The sequence below is a fragment of the Monodelphis domestica genome, chromosome 6 (assembly GCF_027887165.1).
Source record: "Monodelphis domestica isolate mMonDom1 chromosome 6, mMonDom1.pri, whole genome shotgun sequence".
Classification (NCBI taxonomy): Eukaryota; Metazoa; Chordata; class Mammalia; order Didelphimorphia; family Didelphidae; genus Monodelphis; species Monodelphis domestica.
In genome coordinates, this window is record NC_077232.1 from 186357958 (window position 1) to 186380841 (window position 22884).

Genomic DNA, 22884 nt, shown 5'->3' on the forward strand with positions numbered 1-22884 from the left:
AGAGAGCTTGATGAAATCCAGAAGTCTGCAGCCAGATAGGAAATGATGAGTAAAAAGATTAAGCTACAAACCTTTCTCTAGTCTCACTGAAAACACCATTACTTCAATTCTAGAACAACATGAATGATATGCACCTTATTTTGTTCCTGCATGGTTGGGATCTCATTCACTAAGTCTTTATATTTGGAAACCTTTTCTCTGCATGTAGCTTGAAGATTATGAGTGCTGGGTGGGCTAACATCTATTAAAAATATGGTTCTCAAGTCCTTATGGATCAGTGTGTTTGGGTGATTATGTACAATAATTATATATGTGATGATGGTCTGGTTTGGGAACAGATTATTACATGACTTCTCCAGGATATTTTGAGGTCTGCATTCAGAGTATGGGGATTTGTTGTCTATCACTTCCTGAAAGATAGTGAGCTTCTGAAGTATAATTTTAGTTACTGGGTCCTGCCTTATTAGAAAGGTACTAAATTTGTTTAATGTGCAGTGATATGTTACCTAGTTTCTTTCTCTCTCTCTCTCTCTCTCTCTCTCTCTCTCTCTCTCTCTCTCTCTCTCTCTCTCTCTCTCTCTCTCTCTCTCTCTCTTTCTCTCTCTCTCTTTCTTTCTTTCTCTATCTCTTTCTCTCTCTTTCTCTCTTTCTTTTTTATCCCTCTTTTCTCTTTCTTTTTCTCTTTCTCTCTCTTTCTCTCTCTTTCTCTCTCTTTCTCTCTCTCTCCCTCCCTTCCTTCCTTCCTTCCTTCCTTCCTTCCTTCCTTCCTTCCTTCCTTCCTTCCTTCCTTCCCTCCCTCCCTCCCTCCCTCCCTCCTTCCTTCCTTCCTTCCTTCCTTCCTTCCTTCCTTCCTTCCTTCCTTCCTTCCTTCCTTCCTTCCTTCCTTCCTTCCTTCCTTCCTTCCTTCCTTCCTTCCTTCCTTCCTTCCTTCCTTCCTTCCTTCCTTCCTTCCTTCCTTCCTTCCTTCCTTCCTTCCTTCCTTCCTTCCTTCCTTCCTTCCTTCCTTCCCACCCTCTGCTCACTGACTCCAAACTCCTTCAAGATAACCTTCTGTTGTCATACTTGTAGTTGTTATGTGATTTCTGAGGACCCTACCAGCTCGAAGTCCTAGGCTCCAAATAAGTGCCATACAGATATAATAAGTACACAAGACAGATAAGAACAGAGCTCTTTGAGAAAGAGCACTTCCTCCTGTGGAGATCCTCAGAAGACTCCATGGGGAAGGTACCATTTGGATTTTGCCTTAAAAAGCAGCCATGATTTTGTAGGTGGAGATGAGGGTAGGGAGTCTGTTCTAGGGTCAGGGAATAAATTATATGAGTAAAGATAAGGATGTGGTACAAGATGGGAATGTGTTCATAGAATGTGAAACAGTCCAGTTTGGTTACTACATAGAATATGCAGAAGGGAACTAATGTGATGTAAACTGGGGCACAACTCTTGGAGCCAGGTTGTGGAAAGCATGCAAGGCAGGCTCAAGAATTTAGGCCATGCTTATATGACAATGGAGGGATATTGAAGGTTCTCAGGCAGTGGAGTGACATATTTAGAACCACTGGGTGGTATGCTCCAGCCTGGCTCCCTCTTTACAGAATATTTCTCATGATGAATTATTGAGGCAAAATATTTTGATTATGAGAGCAGCTAGATACCACAGTGGTTTGGAGTCAGGCAGACTAATCTTCCTAAGTTCATATCTGGCCTTGGATACTTACTGTGTGATCCTAGATAAGACACTTCACCCTGTTTGCCTCAGTTTCCTCATTTTTAAACTAAGTTGGAGAACGAAATGTCTAACCACTCTAGTAACTTTGTAAAGAAAACCCTGAAAGGGTCACAGAGTCCGACCCAACTAAAAATGACTGAACAATAATTATTATAATTAGTAGTAGGAGCAATATTATCAATGAAAATGCTTGTTTCATTTCACTGGCTGTCCTTCATGCCTATAACACACTCCCTCCTTTCTTCTGCCTCATTGAATCCCTCTTTTCCTTCAAGATATACTTAAGCATCCCCTTCTACATGATGCCTTTCCTGATTCTACCAACTGTGAGTACCCTCCCTCCCAAGCTTCCTTGCACTTAATTACTTTTTAAACTTTCTTTATATATATATATATTCTATTTTCATTCATATACTTGTCCTTTCCCTCTTTTCACTTTAAGCTCTTCTCAAGAAGGGATCTTTCCATTTAATTGCCTTTGTATCCTCAGCTTTTAGCATAGTGCCTGATGGATTTTAATGGATTTATTGATTGCTCATTTCCTTAAGGTTATTTTGCAGTAGTTTATCCTGGTGTGAGGGTGATCATGGTTTTTTAAAGGCTTTTCCAGCTTTGTCTAAGCTTTGATAGGTCTGGCTTTGGGTATGATCCCAGTGATATTTTGTGCCCTTTGATCAGAGAATTAGCCCAGAAAAATGTCTGAATTTAGAGAGGCAGCATAATACACAGGCAGGGCAAGGCAACAAATATTTATTAAGCCCCTACATGCCAAGTATTGTGCTAAATGCTAGAAATACAAACGCAAACCAATAGAAAGGCATTGCCTGCCCTCAAGAAGCTTAAAGTCTAATGGAAGACAACACACAATGTGTCAGGAGGTAGAGAAGGATGAATGTACTCCTAAGCATGATGTCACAGTTCAGAAGGTCAAATAGCAGTGCCTGGAGGGAACTGAAGTTTGATTGGCCAGACTCTCCCCAGAATGGAAGCCCCAAGGGGGAAATTCACCAATGACCAAGGGAGACCAACATGGCAAAGGGAAGTTCCATGGTGAGATGGTAGCTGAAGTATGGTGACAAGCACAGATAATTCAGAAGCAATATTTAAAAATGGAGTGAGTAGATCTGAGTTCCAATCTTACTTCTAGTGTTTACTGTTTGTATAACCTTGGACGAATAATCAAACTTTCTTTGGCCTTTGCTTAATAGATTTCATGGCCTTTGAAGTCCTAACATTAGATTCAGTGAATTTTATCCTTGAATGTTGGGTGTTGAAGAGGTGATGGATTGGGTGAGAGGAGAAAGTTTGAGTTCGATGCTGGTGCTGGCAGAGTGTGTTCTGGAATAAAATTCTTCTAAGGGTTATAAAAACATGGAGAAGGCTAAGGAAGGGAAAAGGAATCAGATCTTCCTGGCTTGGGTATTAGTTTAGAGGTGAGTGTGACCTCAATTTATAAAGAGAATCTGCAACATGAAGGCTGCTTGTGCAGCTAACATTCAGCTTAATGGAATTGGGGTTTTAATATTTATAGCACGTTATGTAAATGCTGCCCCTCCAAGTGCTTTCTTAAATCCTCTTAGCTTATAAATGACAGCTTTGATTTTTTAAAAGAAATAAAATCTTTTCATTTATCCAGTCTAAGAGCAGTAAACAATAGTTGGTTAATGCTCTCCTTTCATGTCAGCCCCCATAGGCTGAATCCTATATTTTAAAGAGTTTATCACTGACTGTGCTTTTGAGCTTATTAAGGTCATGTGTAACTTAAGGGGGGGGAAAGCTGACTTTGCATTATGGTGCCAAAGCAACTTCTGGAATCGTGCCTAGCTTTTCAGCTCAGCAGTGCTCAATAGCAAAGATAAAAATATATAAGTTTACAAAAGCAACATGGATGGCCCATGTAGACATGATTAGTACCATTTTGCTCAGAGGTCAAGAAGTCAGAAAACTAAGAGATGTTTTTGGCCAGAATTGTCTGGGAACCAAGTTTTGCTTAAGGCACCCTCAGGTTGCAGTAGTAAATTAGAGCAAGGTAAATGGAACTTAGGGGTGTGGTGAGATAATTGTAAATTTTCACTGTGTTCATTTATACTGTGGATATGACAAATGCTACAAATTTGGGCTAGATTTATTGTTTTGTTGATTGTTTAGACTTAAGAAAGTGACTGAGAAAATAATCAGATTGCATTTTATTTTTTCCTCTCATTTAATTTTTTTCAATTACATTAAAAACAACTTTTAAACATTCCTTTAAAATAGTTTTGAGTTCTTGATTCTTTCCTTCCCTTCCCACTGTGCTTTTTGAGAAGGCAAGCAATTTGATATGATTGTACATGTATAGTAATGTAAAACATATTTCCAATATCAGCCATGTTGCAAAAGGAAAAACACAGAACAAAAAAGAAGATAAGAAAAATAAAGTTTAAAAAGTATGCTTTTATCTGCATTCAGACTCCATCAATTCTTTATGTGGAGGTTGATAGCAATTTTTATCATGCCTTTTGGAATTGACTTGGATCATTATATTGTTGAGAATAGCCATGCCATTCATGGTTGTTGTTCAGGTGTTTTCAGTCACATCCAACTCTTCATGACCCCATTTGGGGTTTTCCTGGCAAAGATAGTGGAGTGGTTTGCCATTTCTTTGTCCTGTTCCTTGTACAGATGAAAAAAATGGAGGCAAACTGGGTTAAGTAATTTGCCCAGGGTCACACAGCTAGGAAGTGTCTGAGGCCAGATTTGAACTCAGGAGGATTAATCTTTCTGACCACAGACCTGATGCATCCACTATACCACCTAGCTATCTATTCAGAGTTGATCATCATATAATATTGCTGTTACTGTGTACACTGTTCTCCTGATTGTGATCTCTTCACCTATTAAACTTAAAAGTATGTGGTTCATAATTTTTTTTGAGGGCTAGTTGTTAAACATTTATCAGCACACCTCTGGTTGAAAAATATGTAAAACAAGCCTTTCTTTCCCTGTTTTTTTTTTAAACAGGGATCTTTTCTTTATTGTCCCTGTCCCACCTTGGCTATATCCTGGTCCATTATATATTTTAATATTTCATTTTACAGAAAGATATCCCCATTGCCTAGTAACTTTCAAATACTTGCAGAGGAGTGAGGGATACCAATACTGATAGAAATTTATAAAACAGCCACCTGTATAGGAGATATTAGGATGGGAGGGCAGAGGATGAATAGCAGCAGAACAGAAAAGGGTAGGATGGGTAGCAACTCACTTTGAAATAGGGACAGTCCATAAGCTCAGATCTCTCTCCCCATCTCTCTCTCTCTCTCTCTCTCTCTCTTTCTCTCTTTCTCTCTCTCTCTCTCTTTCTCTCTTTCTCTCTCCCTCCCTCCATTCCTCCCTCCCTCCCTTATTTTCTATTTTAGTAATAACTCTTAAGACAGGGAAAACAGAGTTTAAGTAACTTGCTCAGGGTCTTACCTCAGGAAGTGCCTGAGGTCAAATTTGAACCCAGGTCTTCCAACTCCAGTCTTGGTGCTCTATCCACTATGCAACCTAGCTGTCCCATCACAGATATTTAAAAAAAAAGTTATATTGATTTTTATAATTTTACTTTGTAACTTCCTAATAGGAATTGTCTCTTGTAACAAAGAAATCTAATGAAGCAAATAAACCAGTACATTGGCCATGTCTGTTGAGGGGGTATGCCCCAGTTTCACTTATAGCTTACAAAACTCTTCCAAGAGGAAAGACATACAGTTCACCACTGTTCTTCTGAAGCCAGCCTGTAATTAGTGTAAACATGTTTACTCTTTATCTGATCTTAATATTTTCTGTTTTTCTTGTCCAAGTTACACATTAGTCAGGTGAAGAAGATACTGATTTTGGTAAAGATACTACCTGATATTCATAGACTGTCTGAAGCCAGATTTGAAAGGATTTGGCTACTAATCCTATGCTTAGTCCAGAAGAGTGGTTCCATGGCTCAATAGTCTCCTTTTCTATTTACATCTTCTGTTTGGCTTAGCAGAAAGGGCACTGGATTTGTATGTGTTCAGAAGATCCTGTTGGTCTTGATACTTGACTTGGCCAGCAACTAGTCACATGACTGAGCAAATTACAACATCTCTGGGGCTCAGTTTCTTCCTTTGTAAAATGGCAACAATAAATGCACCTCCCACTTCACAAGCTTGTGAACTGGAAAGATAGTATTCATATGAGAATGACTTTTCTAGGTGAAAATTCTCAAAGTAACTAGAGGGTACAGTATTTAAAGTTGTAGACTTGGAATTGACATCAAATCTAGCCTTAGACATTTGGAAGTTGAAAGCTGAATGAGACTGGGCAAGCCACTTAACACTTCTGTGTGTCATCTGTAAAGTGGGGGAAAATAGTTTCTATCTAGCTGTGTGACTCTGGGTATGTCACTGAACCCTGATTGCCTAGCCCTTGCTATCTCAGAATTGATACTAGGACAGAAGGTAAGGGCATAAAAACAAATAATGGCTTGTAGCTCATGGGGTTGTTATGAGGATCAAATGAGATATCATACAAAGAATTTTACAAAGACCAAATAAATTCTAGTTGTTATTGTTATTAGCTTGCTTTGGGACTGACCCCCATCATCATCAGTTAGTTTTTTTTGTGCATAGACAATGAAAACTGATTTTAATTTTGCCTAAGCAAAATGTAATTAGGAATGTAATTCTACTGTTTATAGAAAAAAAAAGAGAAAATTATAGAAAGTGTTACAATGTCAAATGTCAGTCATTAGTTCCTCTGAATTTTCTGTGCCAGTGCTCTTCTTCTTTATGCTTAAAAGTTGACTGTATTCTAAAACTATTAATTTGAACAGTTCTGGTGGCAATTGGAGGTGCAGGGAGAGAAGGGACAGTTTCAATTGATTAAAAAGACAAATAGTTAAGTGTTTCTAAAGGAAACTTCTTATTTTCCACTAAATAAACCCTAAATCTCTAGCAGCTTTTGACACTGTTGACTACTCTCCCTTTATATCTCTCTACCCTTGTATTCTGTTACTCTTCTTGCCTCCTGTTTTTCCTCCATCACTTCTGAACTCCTTTCTTTACCTCCTTCCCTATCTGCTCTTCTTCCTCCTAAACCCTAACTTTGGGACAACTCTAGAAACTATCTTCAAACCTCTTCCCTGTCTCTCCAGATTTTCTCCCTTAGTGATCTCATCCATTCCCAATGTTTTCATGATCACTGCCATGCTAATGATGCCCAGGCTACAGGTCCAATCCCAACTTCTCCCTCAAGTTTCAATCCTACATTAAATTAACTGTTAAATATTTTGCTTTCTCAATTCCTTTCTTCCTTTCCCTCACTGTTCCCCCTCTTTCTCTTCTCTTCCAATTTCCTTCCTCCTCTCCTCTCTTCTACCTCTCTCTTTCTCTCCTCTACCTCCCTCCCTCCCTTTACTCTCTTCTCTCTATCCTCTCTCTCTCTCTCTCTCTCTCTCTCTGTCTCTCTCTCTCTCTTCTTTCTTTCTTCCTCCCTCTCTTCTTTATCTCTCCCTTTTCTTCCACTCTCTACTTTCCTCTCCCTCTTTATCTTCCTCTTTCCCTCCTTGCATTGTATGAAAAGAGTACTTAAAGATTTTTTTTCTTTTTGATAGTTGAGAAGTTACTCCCCATTATTTGGCTTATTAATTGCTCATTTAATTACTTCCTTTCAATTCTTATTGAATGACAGAATCTCAGTTTTTGAATTAATGGAATTAGAATAACTGTACAGCTATGCCATGATCTTTAAAACAAACAAACAAACAAAAAACAAACTGTTATAACATCTCATTTATTTGGAATGCCCCAATACAGAATATAGTCAAGAGTGAAGTACTCAGCTTTTGAGTAAAGTAATGATCCAGTTTATGCATTAAAGGGCATTCATTTTAGTCAGAAGAGAGCCCCATGGTCCTTCACTGAAAGCCCAATTCCATATGAAGGGCAGCTTGGGTGAAATGGTCCATTTCTGACACATTTTGGCTAGGGTTTGACTAGACTTGAGCAAGTCTAAGATGCTAAATCATGTTTGTTACCCATTTGGTTTTGGTGGAAGGAGTTTCCTGTACCAACAATATTGAAAGTCTGGTCCCTCTTCTCCCAAACTTAAGATATATAATATATGCACTTATGTGCACAGTAATACATACAAGGCTTATACATGCATGAAACACCATGTGCATATATGTATGTTTGTGTGCACATATAATATATACATAGTGTATGTGCATATATGTGTGTATAATATCTACATATTTATACTATATGTGTATGGGCATATGCATATATACATACATGTAATGTATATAAATGTTTATGTTTCTGGGTGTACATTTGTAATATACTTGTTTTACACGCAACTTTTCAGAACTAAATTTGAACTCTTAGAGCATTAATTTTTTAATTTTTGCCATTTTCCATAGACTTTGAATTATTTTCATATTTTGCTTGCTTTCTTTCCTGATTTAGTTTGTAAATTCCTTAAAGGCATTGAGTGTGGTTATTATTTTTTTAAAATCTGATTTTTGAGAAAGTCTTCAGAGTCTGAGTGGGACACTGGGAAAGAACTCTGGGTAAGGAGTCAGGGGACAAGAATTTAAATCCAGACTTTGTCACTTCTTCCCTGAGTGATCCTGGGCAAACTAAACCTCATTTTTCTTATCTATAGCATGAAAAGATGTGACTAGATGAAGTCTCAAGTTTCTTCTACATTGAAATCTATGAATTCTTGGAAAATTTCATGATGATGATGATGATAATAATAATAATAATAACAACAGTAGTTCTAACAGTTATATAATACCTGAAGTGGTCCCAAAAGGGGAGGATGGCAAAATTGAAATAGATAAAACAGATAAAAAACCCTGACAGCATTTTTTTAGGGAACAGACCTGGCTTCTCTCCCCCAGGAAGTCCAGCTGTTTATGCAGACAGCAGACCAGTCTCTACTTAGCTTGGGGGTGAGAATTAGAAAGGGCAAGAAGACAAAGGAATTTCAGAACTATCAAAGAGGTAAGGATAGAAGCCAGATAACATATGGATAGGTGACTTAATGGATGTGAAAGTAAACAGCCCCTAAATAACAGCCCCCACATAAATCTGAGGATTGCCTCCTCATCTCCGACCCCACATTCCTGTGTTGGAGATAAGGTTTGTTTGATTAAGAACCTATGTGTAAAAAGAAATAACTTTGTATCTTGTAACCCTATATAAACTGTTTCCTAATGTTAACCCAACACACCTTCCACTAGGGAAGGCTGTCCCAGCTGGTAGATTCTCTTTTTGTTCTTTTATTAATAAATCACGGTTCAATAATTGAAACTTTGGGTGTTGGACTCACTTTGTGAAGTGCACCACTTCAGCCTACTATGTGCTAGGCATTGTGTTAAGTTTTACAAAAAATAATATCTCATTGATCCTCACAACAACCCCGAAAAAGAGGTGCTATTATTTTTCCTGTTTTACAGATAAGGAAACTGAGATCCAAGGTCAGACAATTATCAATATTATAGGGGCTTCATGTGTGTTTGCCGATTAGTTTATATGTCAAGGTTTTTATCCTTGATGCATTTATATCCTTTTTTTCCTTGTGATCCTTTCTTTTATTGCTTTTTTTAAAAAACAGACAGGTGATTAGAGGTGAGTGGGTAGGAGGAAGAACTGCTGCAAAAAAAACCTCATGGTGCTTTAGAAAAAGCTGAAGATGATTAAGGTTATGGAACCACTTGAATAACTTTTTAAGGCTTTTGCTTTTCTTTTGCTGAATTAAACTGCCGAAGCCAGCAGGAGGTGCAAAGAATGTCACTGGGTGGAAGGCTTCAAAAGAATCTCATTTTTTTCAGAATGACCCTGCTCCTGCCTAGATGGGGCATAGCAGGTACATTCCTGAGTTGCCAAGGGACCTCCGCTGTCCTGTGTCCTGGGATCACTGTTTGACTAGGAGACCTGGACTCACTCTGTCTTTGTTCACAGGTGACTGTGGAGGAAGTGATGACCACCACGGCTTACCTGGACCTCTTCCTGCGCAGCGTCTCCGAGCCCGCGCTCCTCGAGATTTTCCTTAGATTTATCTTGCTGCACCAACATGAGAATGTCCACATCCTGGACACACTGACAAGTCGAATCAACACCCCATTTAGGGTAAGTGAGAACCAGAGAGGTCACAATTCATCCCTTGGAACACATTATTCTGGGAGTCCCTTATCATCAGGAGTGAAACAAGAATGTTCCTTTTCTTCTTTCTCCTTATTCTTGGCACTTTGATGCTTTCGGAGAATTTTGGATTGGAATAGAGATCATTTACTCTTGCTCCCTCATTTTACAGAGTCTAGAGAAATGAAATGAAATGAAATGAGTTGTCCAAAGTCACACAGATGGTAAATAGCAGAGTCATGCTTTAAAACCAGACCCCTCCATCCTCCCTTCCCTCTGTCCTCTCTCTCCCCTCCCTTCTTCCCTCTTTCTTTCTCTCCTCTCACTCTCTGGCTCTCTGTCTCCCCCTCTCTCTTTTTCCTTCCCTCCCCCTCTCCATCTCTTTCCCCCTTCTGTCCCCCTGCTCTCCCTTCCACCCTCTTCCCTTCATCCCCCCTTCTCTTTCTCCTCTGTCTCTTTCTCCCCTTCCATTTCTCTCCCTCTCTCTCTTTTCCCCACCTTCCTCTCTACCCCTTCCCTTGTTCTCCCTCCCACCCTCCCTTCCTCTTCCCTCCATCCGCCCTCCCTCTCTCTCCCTACCTTTCTCCCCTTTTTGTATTCTCCTCTCTCTCTGTCTCTCTATCTCTCTGTTTCTGTCTCTCCCTCACTCTCTCTCTTTCTCTCCCCCTCTTTCCTACCTCTCTCCCATTTCTTTTTCTCTCTCCACACTTTTTCTTTCTTTCTTTCTGTGTCCATGTCTTTCTCCCCCTTCCCCTTTTCTTCTTCTCTTCTTTTTCCTTTTCCTCCCTCCCTTCCCTTCCATGTTTCCTTTTATAACTGTGGTGATATACCAGAAAGAGGGATGGGATAAGAATCTGAGGACCTGAGGCTGATTCTTCCATTGCTTTCTGTATGTATAGCATTGGACAAATTCTCTTGTCCTCAGTTTACTCATTTGTAAAATGAATAGATTGAACTAGACTGCTGAGATTTATTCCAGTTTTAAATTGACAAACCATCTTATATTCGTGGAGAGATGAAATCGATAATGTACTTTGCTACCAAGAGTCCTTTCACAAGGACTTTTTCCAAATCTGTTTTGGTTGGCACTTTCTTCTCCGAAACCAGCATAATGCTAATGTTCTTCTGAGGAGGCAAAGTGAAGAAGAACATATGGCCTGAGGTAGAAGTCTAAAGCAAGGGTTCTTAACCCGGGTGCCACTTCATTGAAAAAAAACAAACATTTTGATAACTGAATAGTACTATAATTGGTTTTGTTTGTTATTCTAAGTATTTCATTTTCTGCATTTGAAAACAGTTTCCTGAAAAGGGCTTCAAGAATACCAAAAGGGAAAATATCACAAAAAAAGGATTACAAGTTCCTTGGTCTACGGCTGAGAGATTAAGGGGTTATTAAGTCTGTGGGACCATCATTTTAGAGACAAAAGGGAGTTAGAGATGACCTGGTTCATCCATTTCCTTTTATATGTGGTGAAATGAAGGCCTAGAGAGAAGGGGGAAGGAACAGATTTAGGATTTGAACCTAAGCCCTCCCATATGAAATTCAGAACATTTTTCCATTGAACTTGGCTGACTTAGTAGTAGATAAAACATGGTGTAGTGAGTTCAAATCCTTCCTCAGACACTTACTAGCCTTGTAATCCTGGACTGGTGCCCTAAATTCTTTTTTAAAAACCCTTACCTTCTATCATAAATCAATACTATGTATTGGTTCCAGAGCAGAAGAATGATAAGAGTGAGACATTGGGGGTTAAGTGACTTACCCAGGGGTATAGCTAAGAAGTGCCTGAGGCTAGATTTGAACCCAGGATCTCCCATCTCTGGGCCTGGTTCTCAATACACAGAGCCATCTAGCAACTCCCCTGGTCTCCCATTTCTTTGTGCTTCAAGCAATGCCCTATGACTCAACAAAGTTAAATATGGGTTGTGATCTGAGTTGGTAGTGGGAGTTCATTCCTTCTTTCAACACCTATTGATTTGGGACTTTTTGTGGGCTAGGAACAATACCAAGTCCCTGGAGATACAAAGGCCAAAATGAAAAAATCCTCTGACCTCAGGAAACTTACATTTTATTGGTGATGGTGATGGTAGGTCTAGAGATAAATAAATCAAGATAATTTATTTATTTTGATAAAGAATAATAATTATTTATAAATAATTATAATATAAATAGAATTTATATAATATAGAATTTATATTATATGACAAATATAATATAAATATGATTTTTATTATAGAATAGATTTATATTATATATAATAAATATAATATATTTATATGTAATAAATATATAATTAATAAAAATATAAAAGAAATAATAATAATAAATCAAGATAATAAATAAACCAAGAAAAAACACTATGCAGTATCCCATATTCACCTATTAAGGACCATGTCTATAAGGCTTTTTACATGGTAACCTGGGTAGTTATGAATTTAGGTAAACACTACCTAGCTTAGAGCTCTGATTAACTTTGAAAATCCTCTTATGGCCTTTGTGGCTGAAAAATACAACTATTATTTCTGCTGAATCATTTATTCTTCCAGAGGCAAAGGAAATGGGTCTTGTAAGTTTTCTCCAGCCCCAAGCAGCTTGGCACCTCTGCCAGAGTCATCCGCTATAGCTTGGCTAAGCCCGCATCTCTCTTGCTGGCTTCCCTAGCGCAAAAGTCCCTCTTGTCACTGCCGAAGAGGCTTCAGAGCAATCAGCAGCATTAAATCTGTGGTGGCATGGCTGTCAATTGCTGCAGAATAAAGCCTCTGTTGTCCTCGGTGTGACTCTCAGCCTTTTCCGTGGCAAGGATTCTGTGTTCTCTCTAGGGTGCAAAGATGCACAGATGTGTCAGGGGAGTCTGAAGTGAACAGTGGCTTGAAAGATGGATGCTATTCATGTGGTCAGCAGCAGTCTTAGTGAGGGGAGCACAAGATTAAAGGTGTGGAAGAAGAAATGACAAGGATACTGTTAGGGGACCAGGAAGGGATTGGGCTAAGCCAGTGAATGAAACAAAATGGGGAAAGGTTGGTGATAGAGTGCCATGATCCAGAAACTGGCCATGAAAGTAGTGACTTGAAAAAGGATGTGATAAAAGGCATAATTTAGGAAGGTCTGCCTCAGTTTCCTCCTCTGGAAAATGAGCTGGAGAAGGAAATGGCAAACCACTCATATATCCATCAAGAAAAATCCAAATGGGGTCATGAAGAGTCAAATATGAATTTAAACAACCAAACAAGAGATTTTAGCCCAATACACAAGAGGAATAGCAATATATAGTAATGGAACAGGAGAAATTAGCAGGGAAGTCTGTGGTCATACCATCTCCTAGTTCAAAGAAGGTTCAGTGATGGTGGGTCTGGTGGATTAGTCGGGCAAAGGGCTCCCTTCTGCCTTTAGTCCTGCCAACTCCACCAAAGTCCTAAAGGATAATCCTGAGTCGTTTGATATCTCTGTGACTTGTGTTCTCTAGTTAGGGGATAAAGCTGATATGTTTTCTTTGTCATGAGATTTTTATATTTAAGTTTCCTTTGAGTTTGATTTACTGAGAGATGTAAGATAAGATTACTCGGATTCCCTTGGTAGAGATATATAGTGTACTTTGACAAAATGAAACTAATCAAAACTAGCTTAGTTCCCCATGTAGTTATTGAGTACCTAATATGTACAGGGCACTGTGCTAAGTGCAGCCAGAGAAGGAAAAGAAGGCTCAGACAACCCTTGCTATTTTCAGGGAGACCAGATGTACCCATATGAAGCAACTAGGAAATAATACATAATCGTGATAATTGTTAACATTGACAGAGTACCTTTAAGCTTGACAGTGTATATAGGATTGTAAGCTAAGAGGTGGAAGGAATCTTAGAAGTCTTTAGTTCAACCCTCTCATTTAATGGATAAGGAAACAGGTTCCATGATTGCCCCAAGGTGTCAGGTACTCTCGCTGGATTTTTTTTATGGAGATCCTATAGTATTAGAGGATTCAATGTAATTTACTAACAGAAACCTTATCCTCCATAGGATATCTTTCTATTCTTATTTTGATTCTTATGAGCATTGAAAGAAAATTGGTGATGTTTAAGTTTGCCAGGAGACAGGAAGATCTGAGTTCAAATCTACCTTTAGACACTTAATAGGTTTGTGACCACAGGCATGTCATTTAACTTCTGTTTGTCTTAGTTTCTCTAACTGTGAAATGAAGATAATGGTAGTACCTATCTTCCAATGTGGTTGTGAGGATCAAATGAGATTATTTCCCAAAGTAGTAGATTCTTAATTAATGTTTATTATTTCTTCTCCCCTCTCTGGAGAATGGATGATTCAGAGGGTCATAGTAATCATCTTTTAAAAAATTATTTATTTTCCCAATTGTATGTAATAACAATTTCTAACATACATTTCCCAAAATTATAAGATCCAAATTATCTCTCTCTTTCCCTTCCCTCTCCTCCCCCCAAGATGGCAAGCAATTTGATCTGGGTTATACATGTATTATCCTGTAAAACTCCTATATTGGTCATTGTTGTAAGATAATACTCATATAAAACCAAAACTCCCAAAGAAAAATGCAACTAAACTAAAGTGAAAAAAAATATTCTTTGATCTGCATTTTGACTCTAACAGATCCTTCTCCAGAGGTGGATAGCATTTTTTGTCATATGTCCTTCAGAATTGTCTTGGATCATTGTATTACTGAGAATAGCTAACTCTCAGAGATCATTGTACAATATTGCTACATAACATTCCTCCTGGTTCTGTTTATTTTCCTCTGCATCAGTTCATGTAGATCTCTCCAGCTTTTTCTAAAATCATCCTGCTTATTTCTTACAACCCAGTAGTATTCCATCACCATCATATGCCACAATTTTTTTCAGTATATCCCCAGTTGATGGACATCCCTTCAATTTCCAATTCTTTGCCAAATGGTAACTATCTTTAAATACTTGAACTACTGTCCTGGGGAAGATGGTAAGTGTTCAAAGAAGCAACTTTTGGCTTAATATAAGGCATAAACTTCCTAATAATGAGAGTTAATTAAGGTGGAATGGGTAGCCTTGGAAGGTTGTGAGTTCCTCCTCTCTGGAAGCCTTCAAGTAAAGACTTGATCACCACTTGCTAGATATATTGTAGTGAGAATTCTTTTGGTTGGTATGAGTTAGACTAGATCAGACACCAGCAAACTATGACCCCCTCAGCCAAGTCTGGCCTGCCTGCTTTTGTAGGGTTAGTGAATTGAGAAGGGTTTTCACATTGTACAATAAAGTTTTATTTTATTTAGAAATTAAAAACCATTCTTACAGTGCAAGGACAGTAAAAAAGCAGGTCACAGGACGAGAGTCAAAATTTGCCACTTTCTGTACTTGATGGTCACTGAAATCTTCTTCAACATGGATTTCTGATTCTGTATGATAGGTATCATCATCTTTATTTGACAGATGAAGAAGTCGAGGTTTGTAGAGATTAAATTACTCGCCCATGAGCACATAGGTGTGGAATTAGAATCGTGGGCACCTCCTGATTCCAGATTCAGTGCTCTGCCCACTCAGTAATATGTGTTTCCTTCAGTAATATAAGATTTAAGTTCCAGATGGAACAGGCAGGAAGCATACAAGGAGATGAAAAGGGAGAAGGCATGGTTGGTTGGAGGAGGTGAGAATTGAACTGGATTTATAAGGAAAAATATAATAGAATTTGTAGGAATAAAGAATGTTCCTTGTGAAGGATTTAGTATGAACAGATGTGAGGAGTCATGTATGGGTATTCCAGTTTTAGGCTACAGTTATGAGTCTGGCCTGAAGAAATGGAATGTAGTGGGAGAAATGTCTGCCAGTTGGCAGTGAAAGCAATGGGAAAACAAGACTATTGAGCTGGAGAGAAATGTGATATAAGCAGATTCCAGGAATATTTCTCTAGTGTCACTATATAATATGAAAGGGAGAGGGCAAATACCAGAAGCAGGAAGAGTAATTGGGAGGTTATTGCTGTATTTTGGGTATATGGTAATGGTGGGCTCTACTACCTAAATTAGTAGCCATAGGAGTGGAGAGGAAATGGTGACTATAGATGGTTTGAATGAAGAAGTCATGTGACTTCATGACTTTGGACATAGTAGATCAAAGACTCCAAAGAAGTCCATGACTCTAGAGAAACTGGAATAATCATGATGCTACTAAAAAAAATGAAATCATGGGAAAGGGGGGACCCAAATTTGGGCACTGAAGTGTGAGGAGAGAAGGCAGTACCTTAATATTTAGACATCCCAAATTTGAGGTGATAGAAAGATGTTCAAATGGACATGGTGATTGGGCAGTGGAGAGAAATTCTGATGAGAGTTCAGAATCGATGAGACACATTTGCAAGTCAAGAGTCCATATAGTTACATGGAATTAGAAAGGAGAAATTATCTAAGGGAGAGAGGGCATAAATAAAGACTCAGCCTTGTTGAATGCCTGCAGTTAGGCTGTAAGAGAAGAGAGTGGACTCTAAAAAGGATTTGAACACCAAGAATTAGGAGAAAATGAGGATAATTTGGTGCCAGAACAAAGGAATGAATTGTTAGAAGGGAAGGAAAGATCCATATTCCAAAGAGAAATTGAGGAGGAGACCCACCTACTGTAGCCAAAAATAAATAAATGAATAAACAAACAAACAAACAAATAAATAAATAGGCCATTGGATTTGGAAAGAAGGGAATCATCTAGGTTCTTGAGGAGATTGATTTAAATAGTCTGCATAGAAGTCAGATTTTTAGAGGTTAAGAAGAAAATAAATGATAAGGTAATAATGACAGAAAGTTATAAAGTCACTTGTTAGAAAGATATAGTAATGAAATAGCAATGGTAAACATTTAGTAAATTACTACTGTATGCACCACACTAAACTGGACCCTAAGGGAGAATAAAGATAAATAAGACATACTAGCATCCTTCAAGGAACTTACCATCTATTATTTATCAATATTTCAAAGATTCATGACTTTGTTGGCATAAGTACTCCTTCTACCAATCGAGATGCTAACCCCTTAGGAGAAAACTAGCATAGATACTCTTTCCAAAATCCAGATGCTTACCCCTTAAGAGAGGGTTGGCTTAAGTACTCATACCAATCTAAATGCCAAACCCATTGGTTTAAGTACTCCTTCCTCCTATCCATCTGCTAACACCTTAGGAGATAGTTTAATAAATTTTGACCAAAATAATAATAATAGCCCCTGGGAAACTCTATTATTTTAACTAGACTTATCTTCAGATGGCATAAAGATTTTGTTGCTGGCTCTACAGGTGAAGGGTTTTCAGCTAGTCCCCTGGCACAACTTTTAAGATCATGAATTAACTCTATCTCATGAGGCATAAGAAAAGAATTTTAGTGGAGGACAAACTCTAACATGTGTGTGTTAAAGAGATAAAATAATATGTGCACATGGATAACTATTATACATTATATAAGTAAGACAGCATGGTGATGGTGGATAGGGCATTGGTCTTGGAATTAGAGGACCTGGATTCATGTCCTAGTTCTTTTGTGTAATATTTAGGTGATATTGACTTTTATTTTAGCCTTCTTGGGCCTTGATTTCCTCATTTATAAAAGGGGATGATTGGACTCAATTATTTCTAAGCTCCTTTCCAGTTAAATCTCTTTTCCAAAATACACAAGAAGGGTCCAACAGAGAAACTTGAGACAGTGAAAACAAGGAGCTTATAGTTGTAAATAACAGAGAAGGAGGAGATAGGATCTTCATGGTAAAGGTAGGACCTGAGATGATTTTTAAAAGGGAAGAAAGCATCCAAAAGGCAGAACTATCAGAGACCCCCATGTAAGACATAGTGGCAGCTAGGGAGTAAGATGGCAAAGCCAGTGTAGAGAGTTCATGGAAGGCAGGATCAGACTGAGAAATGGTAAAGTAATGTAATTTGATTGGAGAGTCCAACAAAGTGACCCATCAAGGTAATTCGGTAATTTGGTGCTTGATTGTTGAGTACCTTAATGGATAGAATAAGGAGCATGCATTAATTTGATAGGCAATGGAGAGCCACTGAGAATTTTTGAGGAAGGTAGTAACCTGACTAGACTATGAAGATTACTCTGGCTGAGATCTATAGGATGGATACATTGGAGACTGGAAATAGGAAGACCAATTTAGGTATTAAGAATGTAATGGAGGGGATGGATCAATATTAGTGTTGATTGGACTTAGCAAATAATTGGATTAAATTCATTTTAACAAATATTAAGTGCCTACTCAGGGACAGGCATGTGTAGCTAAATATACAAAGGGCATACAAAGACCCAAACAAAATAGAACTTGTTCTCAAGGTTCTTCTAATGCATGTAAGAGGTAAAATCAAAAGAAGATGCATAGGTGAAACCCAAGTTTTGAGCTTTGGTGTATGGGGTAAATGGTAGTGTAAACAAGAAAAACAGGAAATGTAGGAGAGTGGGTAGTTTATTATAGAAGATGATATGTTAACACAGTTTGGGATGTAGACAAGCAGTGCAGACATTATAATGGATAGAGAGCTAGACCTGGAGCCAGGAAGACTTAGATTCAGGTCCTGTTTCTGACAATATACTGGGTGTGTGACTTTAGGCAAGTCATTTAACTTCTTTGAAATTCTTTCTGGGAAACTCTAAGACAAAAAGACCGTTACCTGTATTGGTCAAGGGAATTTCTTTCTCAGGTCCAAAAGCTGAAGACAAGAATAAAAAAATTTTAAATTAAATTAATAAAAGAAAAAAAATCCCCAGTACAGTTCCACTCTCCATCCCTATATTTGAGGTGCTGGGTAGACAATCCAAGTCATCTTTTTCTTCATCTGGAAGAGCACAGGCAAAGGAAACACATGAGATGCATTTGGGATATAGACAGCCATCCTTTAGAGTCAAGGGAGGGGGTTGAGATGAGGTTAGAAAGGTAGGTGGCTTGGTGCCTCATTGTGGAAGTCCCTGACCCGAGATGCTCATAACCTTCAAGTGATCTTCAATTCCTTTCTTCTTTGGTTCCCCAGAACTAATCAATAGCCAAGTCCTTTTGATGCTCTAAAGGTATGTGTCACATCTTTCCCTTCCTTACCACCCTGACTGTCGCCATTACCCTAGTGTGGTATCTTCTGGCCAACAGTGCCCTTCCAGAATGCTTCCATGGCTCTAGCCTCTCCCTCCTATAACGTGTCCTATACCACACTGTCACATCAGTCTTAGGAATGTATTTGCTCCTCATTAAAATGAAAATCCCTCTATCCAGTCTTCCAAGCCCTTCACATAATGCCCTTCATTATAAAATTCTCTACACTAGTGATGTGCTTGCTCATACTCTGTTTATAGTGAACTGGCTTCAGTCTGTATTTCTAGATGGATTCTGAATCACTATTAAAAACTCTGCATTCCAGCAGAACCAAGCTGCTTGCTGTTTTAAATCTGTGACATTACCTCTCCCCCCTGCCTTCCAACCCCCTCCATGTCCATGCCCTGGCTGTCCCATGACCTTGGAATGCCCACTTGTCTCATAGCTCCCTTTAAGACTTAGCTCAGGTACCATCTCTGACACAGGGCCTTTCTGGCACTTTCCCCTTTTATTTGCCTTCTTTCTGGGCCCCATGGGCACCCCCATTAAGCTTGTGGAATTCAGCAAGACATTAATTAGTTTATTTCATAGCCACACAAGGTACTGAGTAAGCAGGCTGCCAACAAGATTAAATCTTCAGAGTTCTTTTTTCTGTACACTTTGTCCCTTAGAAATCCTATAAAGACTGTAAAAAATGTCCCTTAGGGAGCAGCAGAGGAGGCTTAGCCAGGCCTGGAGATGGGAGGTCCTGGGTTCAAATCTGACCCCGGATACCTCCTACCTGCATGACCCTGGGCAGATCACTTGACTCCTTTTGCCTAGCCCTTACCACTCATGCCTTGGAACCAGTACTTAGTATTGATGCCAAGACAGAAGGTAAGAGTTTTCTTAAATGTCCTTTAAAAGAGCCTGTAACTGTGGAGTCCTGTTGATCAGATAAGTGTAGTGTAGTGGATTGAGAGATAGCCTACCTCTGATACATCCTGGCTATATGACTCTAGACAAGTAACTGTTCAGTGGTTTAAGTAAGCTCTTGAGGATGTTGCTGAAAAGGTGCCTGTTTGCTTTGAGAGGAAGTCTCCTCCTTTCTGAGTTCTATCCACAGACAAAATCATAGATTTTGTCCTCATCTCTGTCCCAATCTCTCTCTCATCATGGAATCATATTTGTTCTCCATCTGAACTTTTTGGAATCTACTTTCTTCTATCTGTTAGAGTATTTAGGGTAGATCTAAGGAGAGGAGAGACTGGGGTCCCATTCCTGGCTCCAGCCCAAGCTATATGCTTGATCTCTTGGGCAGGCACAGCTCTAGGCTAGTCTCTTGACCCATGACTCCATTGCCAGCCATCCACCTTCTTCCTTGACCCATCCCCATGGATGGACTTCATGTTCTTCCTCTTTTGTCAAGAGTACTGGGGACTCTTTATTGCCTCATCGATATTTCAAGATTCTAGGAATCGTGATTTCTTTCATTTTTGTGTATTCTCTTTCTATTGCCCCCCTCCCAAATCTACCATAACTTGGTAAATGATCCTTGAGAGATGCTGGGACAAAGCATTTATCACCCTGCAGTCAACATCTTGTTGAATACCTCTAGATTTTAGATAGGTTGTTCCTCAGAGAGCTGGTCTATGGGATGCTGCTGCACCTGTCTTTGACATCTTTCTTTCCAGCTTAGAAGGATTTTCCTTTTCTTAATTTAAAACATTTTATTTACTTAATTAATTTAGAATATTTCCCCATGGTTACAAGATTTTTTCCCTCCCCTCCTCTCACCCATAGCCAACATGCAATTTCACTGGGTTTTACATGTGTCATTGGTCAAGATCTATTTCCATATTATTGATATTTGCACTAGGGTGATTGTTTAGAGTCTACATCCCCAATCATATCCCCATCACACCATGTGATCAAGCAGTTGTTTTTCTTTTGTGTTTCTACTTCCACAGTTTTGAAGGACTTTTCAATTCTTAAGCATAACTGGCTTTGCCTTCCAGAATGCACGGCCCCATCACAATGACATGGCCGAATGGGACTTGAGTGTAGGATTTAACAGGATCGATTCAATGCAGAGATTTATTCTTAGAAGATCTGAGGAGTTATTACTCCTTTGGGTGCTTTGCTTCTTGACCTGTTCATTTCCGTGTCCTGAATTCAGAAGCTAGAATACTTGATTTCATTAGTAAATCATCTTTGAAAAGTATATTATGACCTACATGAAATTATGAGGAGGGAAATGAGCAGAACCAAGAGAACATTACATAGAGCAAAAGAAATATTGTTTGAAGAATGACTGGTATCTGTCCACCTCCAGAGAAAGAATTGATAAATGGAAATAAGCAAGACACGGTATATAAATAATGTCTTCTCTTGTGCGGAGAAGGAAGAAGGGAGTTACCTGGGCATTTTAATGTAATAAATAAATAAATGAATTTAAAATTAAAAAAGAAAAGTATATTGTGGTTATTGCATAATATTGACAGCTGATATTTATAGAGCACTTTAAAGTTTGCACACTTTTATAGATATCATTTCATTTGAACTTTACAGCAACTTTCAGAGGTCAAGACTATCAGGATTATTTCCTTGTGGAAAACTCAGACAGGGTCTTGGTTAAGACTGGGGCTCAAGAGACATAAAGTGACTTGCCTGTGGATACATAGCTGGTCTGTGTCATGAAACCAGGCCTTTCTGCCTTAAAAGCTACCCCTGCACACGCCATGCCACACCATCTTTTAACATCATCAATCCTGCCTTATTCTGTTTTTGCTGTTCATAATAACATTGCTGTCTGCATATGACGAGAGCTCTGGAGAAAAGTATCAGAAATAAGTAGATCAGGGCAGCACAGCAGACAGGGTTAGCATCAGGAACTGGGGGGACTCTGGGTTCAAATCTGACATCAGATATTCCCTATCTAGCTATGTGACTCTGGGCAAGTCACTTAATCCGAATTGCCTAGCCCTTGCTGCTCTTACTAAGGTAGGAAATAAGGATTTTTTTAAAGGGAAGAAAGGGAAGGAGGAAGGGCAGGAAGGAAAGAAGGAGAAAGGGGAGAAGGAAGGAAGGGAAGGAGGAAGGGGAGAAGGAAAGAAGAAAGGATGGATGGATAGAAAGGAAAGAAAGAAGCAGATCATTCTAAATTGAAAAGGACACAGATATGACTGAACCTTGATAAGATAGAGTTACTCTCAGTCTTAGCATTTATAAGAAGGTTCCCCCATAATCGTATAACTTGAGACAGCCTAATCCCATCCTACAGGGATGTCTACAGGCTGGCAGTGCATCCTTATGACTCAATTAGAAGTGCCACACACAGGCTGTCATGTGTCATTGTTGTGAACTACATGTGCAATCTTGGGGTGGCAAAGCTCTCATTGAAAGATCAAGAATGTAACATGGGTTTTCTTGCTTTGCAGCTCTGTGTGGTGTCCCTGGCACTGTTCAGAACCCTCATTGGCTTGCATTGTGAAGATGTGATGTTGCAGCTGGTTCTGCGGTAAGATTCTGTTATTCTGGTGACTTCTTTTGTTTTGTCTCTGTAAGACTAACCAAATAAGGCCCTTTCTAGGGCAGGACAACAACAACAGCCCTCAATACAGAAATAACCTATAGAAAATTTCTTTAACATTTTCTATGTTTTTCCTAAAATTTCAGAATTTCTTCATTATAATTTATAAAAAATCATATAGAGGCAATATGGGACAGGAGAGAGAACTACAGGGCATGGGTTCAAATTCCAGATCTGCCATTTTATTATCTGTGTGCCTTTGGGCAACTCACTTTATAGCCTCTGATCTTGGTTAGCATATTGGGAAAATAAGGACTAAAGGAATCCTGAGGTATGTTCCAATTCCAATACATTCTGACGTGGTATTGGAGTTGTAATCTAACCTGTTTGCAGCCAAATATGAAGTGGTTCCTTTGGCTTGGGGAGGAAGGAAGGAAGGAAGGA

The 22884-nt window shown here is 38.9% G+C and overlaps 1 protein-coding gene across 1 annotated transcript in view; it reads left to right on the forward strand.

Annotated features, from left to right (window-relative positions):
* The window catches only part of FHIP1A (FHF complex subunit HOOK interacting protein 1A), a 339337-nt gene that overhangs the window by 308609 nt on the left and 7844 nt on the right, over positions 1 to 22884 (forward strand). Inside the window, 2 exon segments of the mRNA XM_056802760.1 lie at positions 9694 to 9861; positions 22349 to 22428. Of these exon segments, the coding sequence (XP_056658738.1) occupies positions 9694 to 9861; positions 22349 to 22428 (248 nt within the window).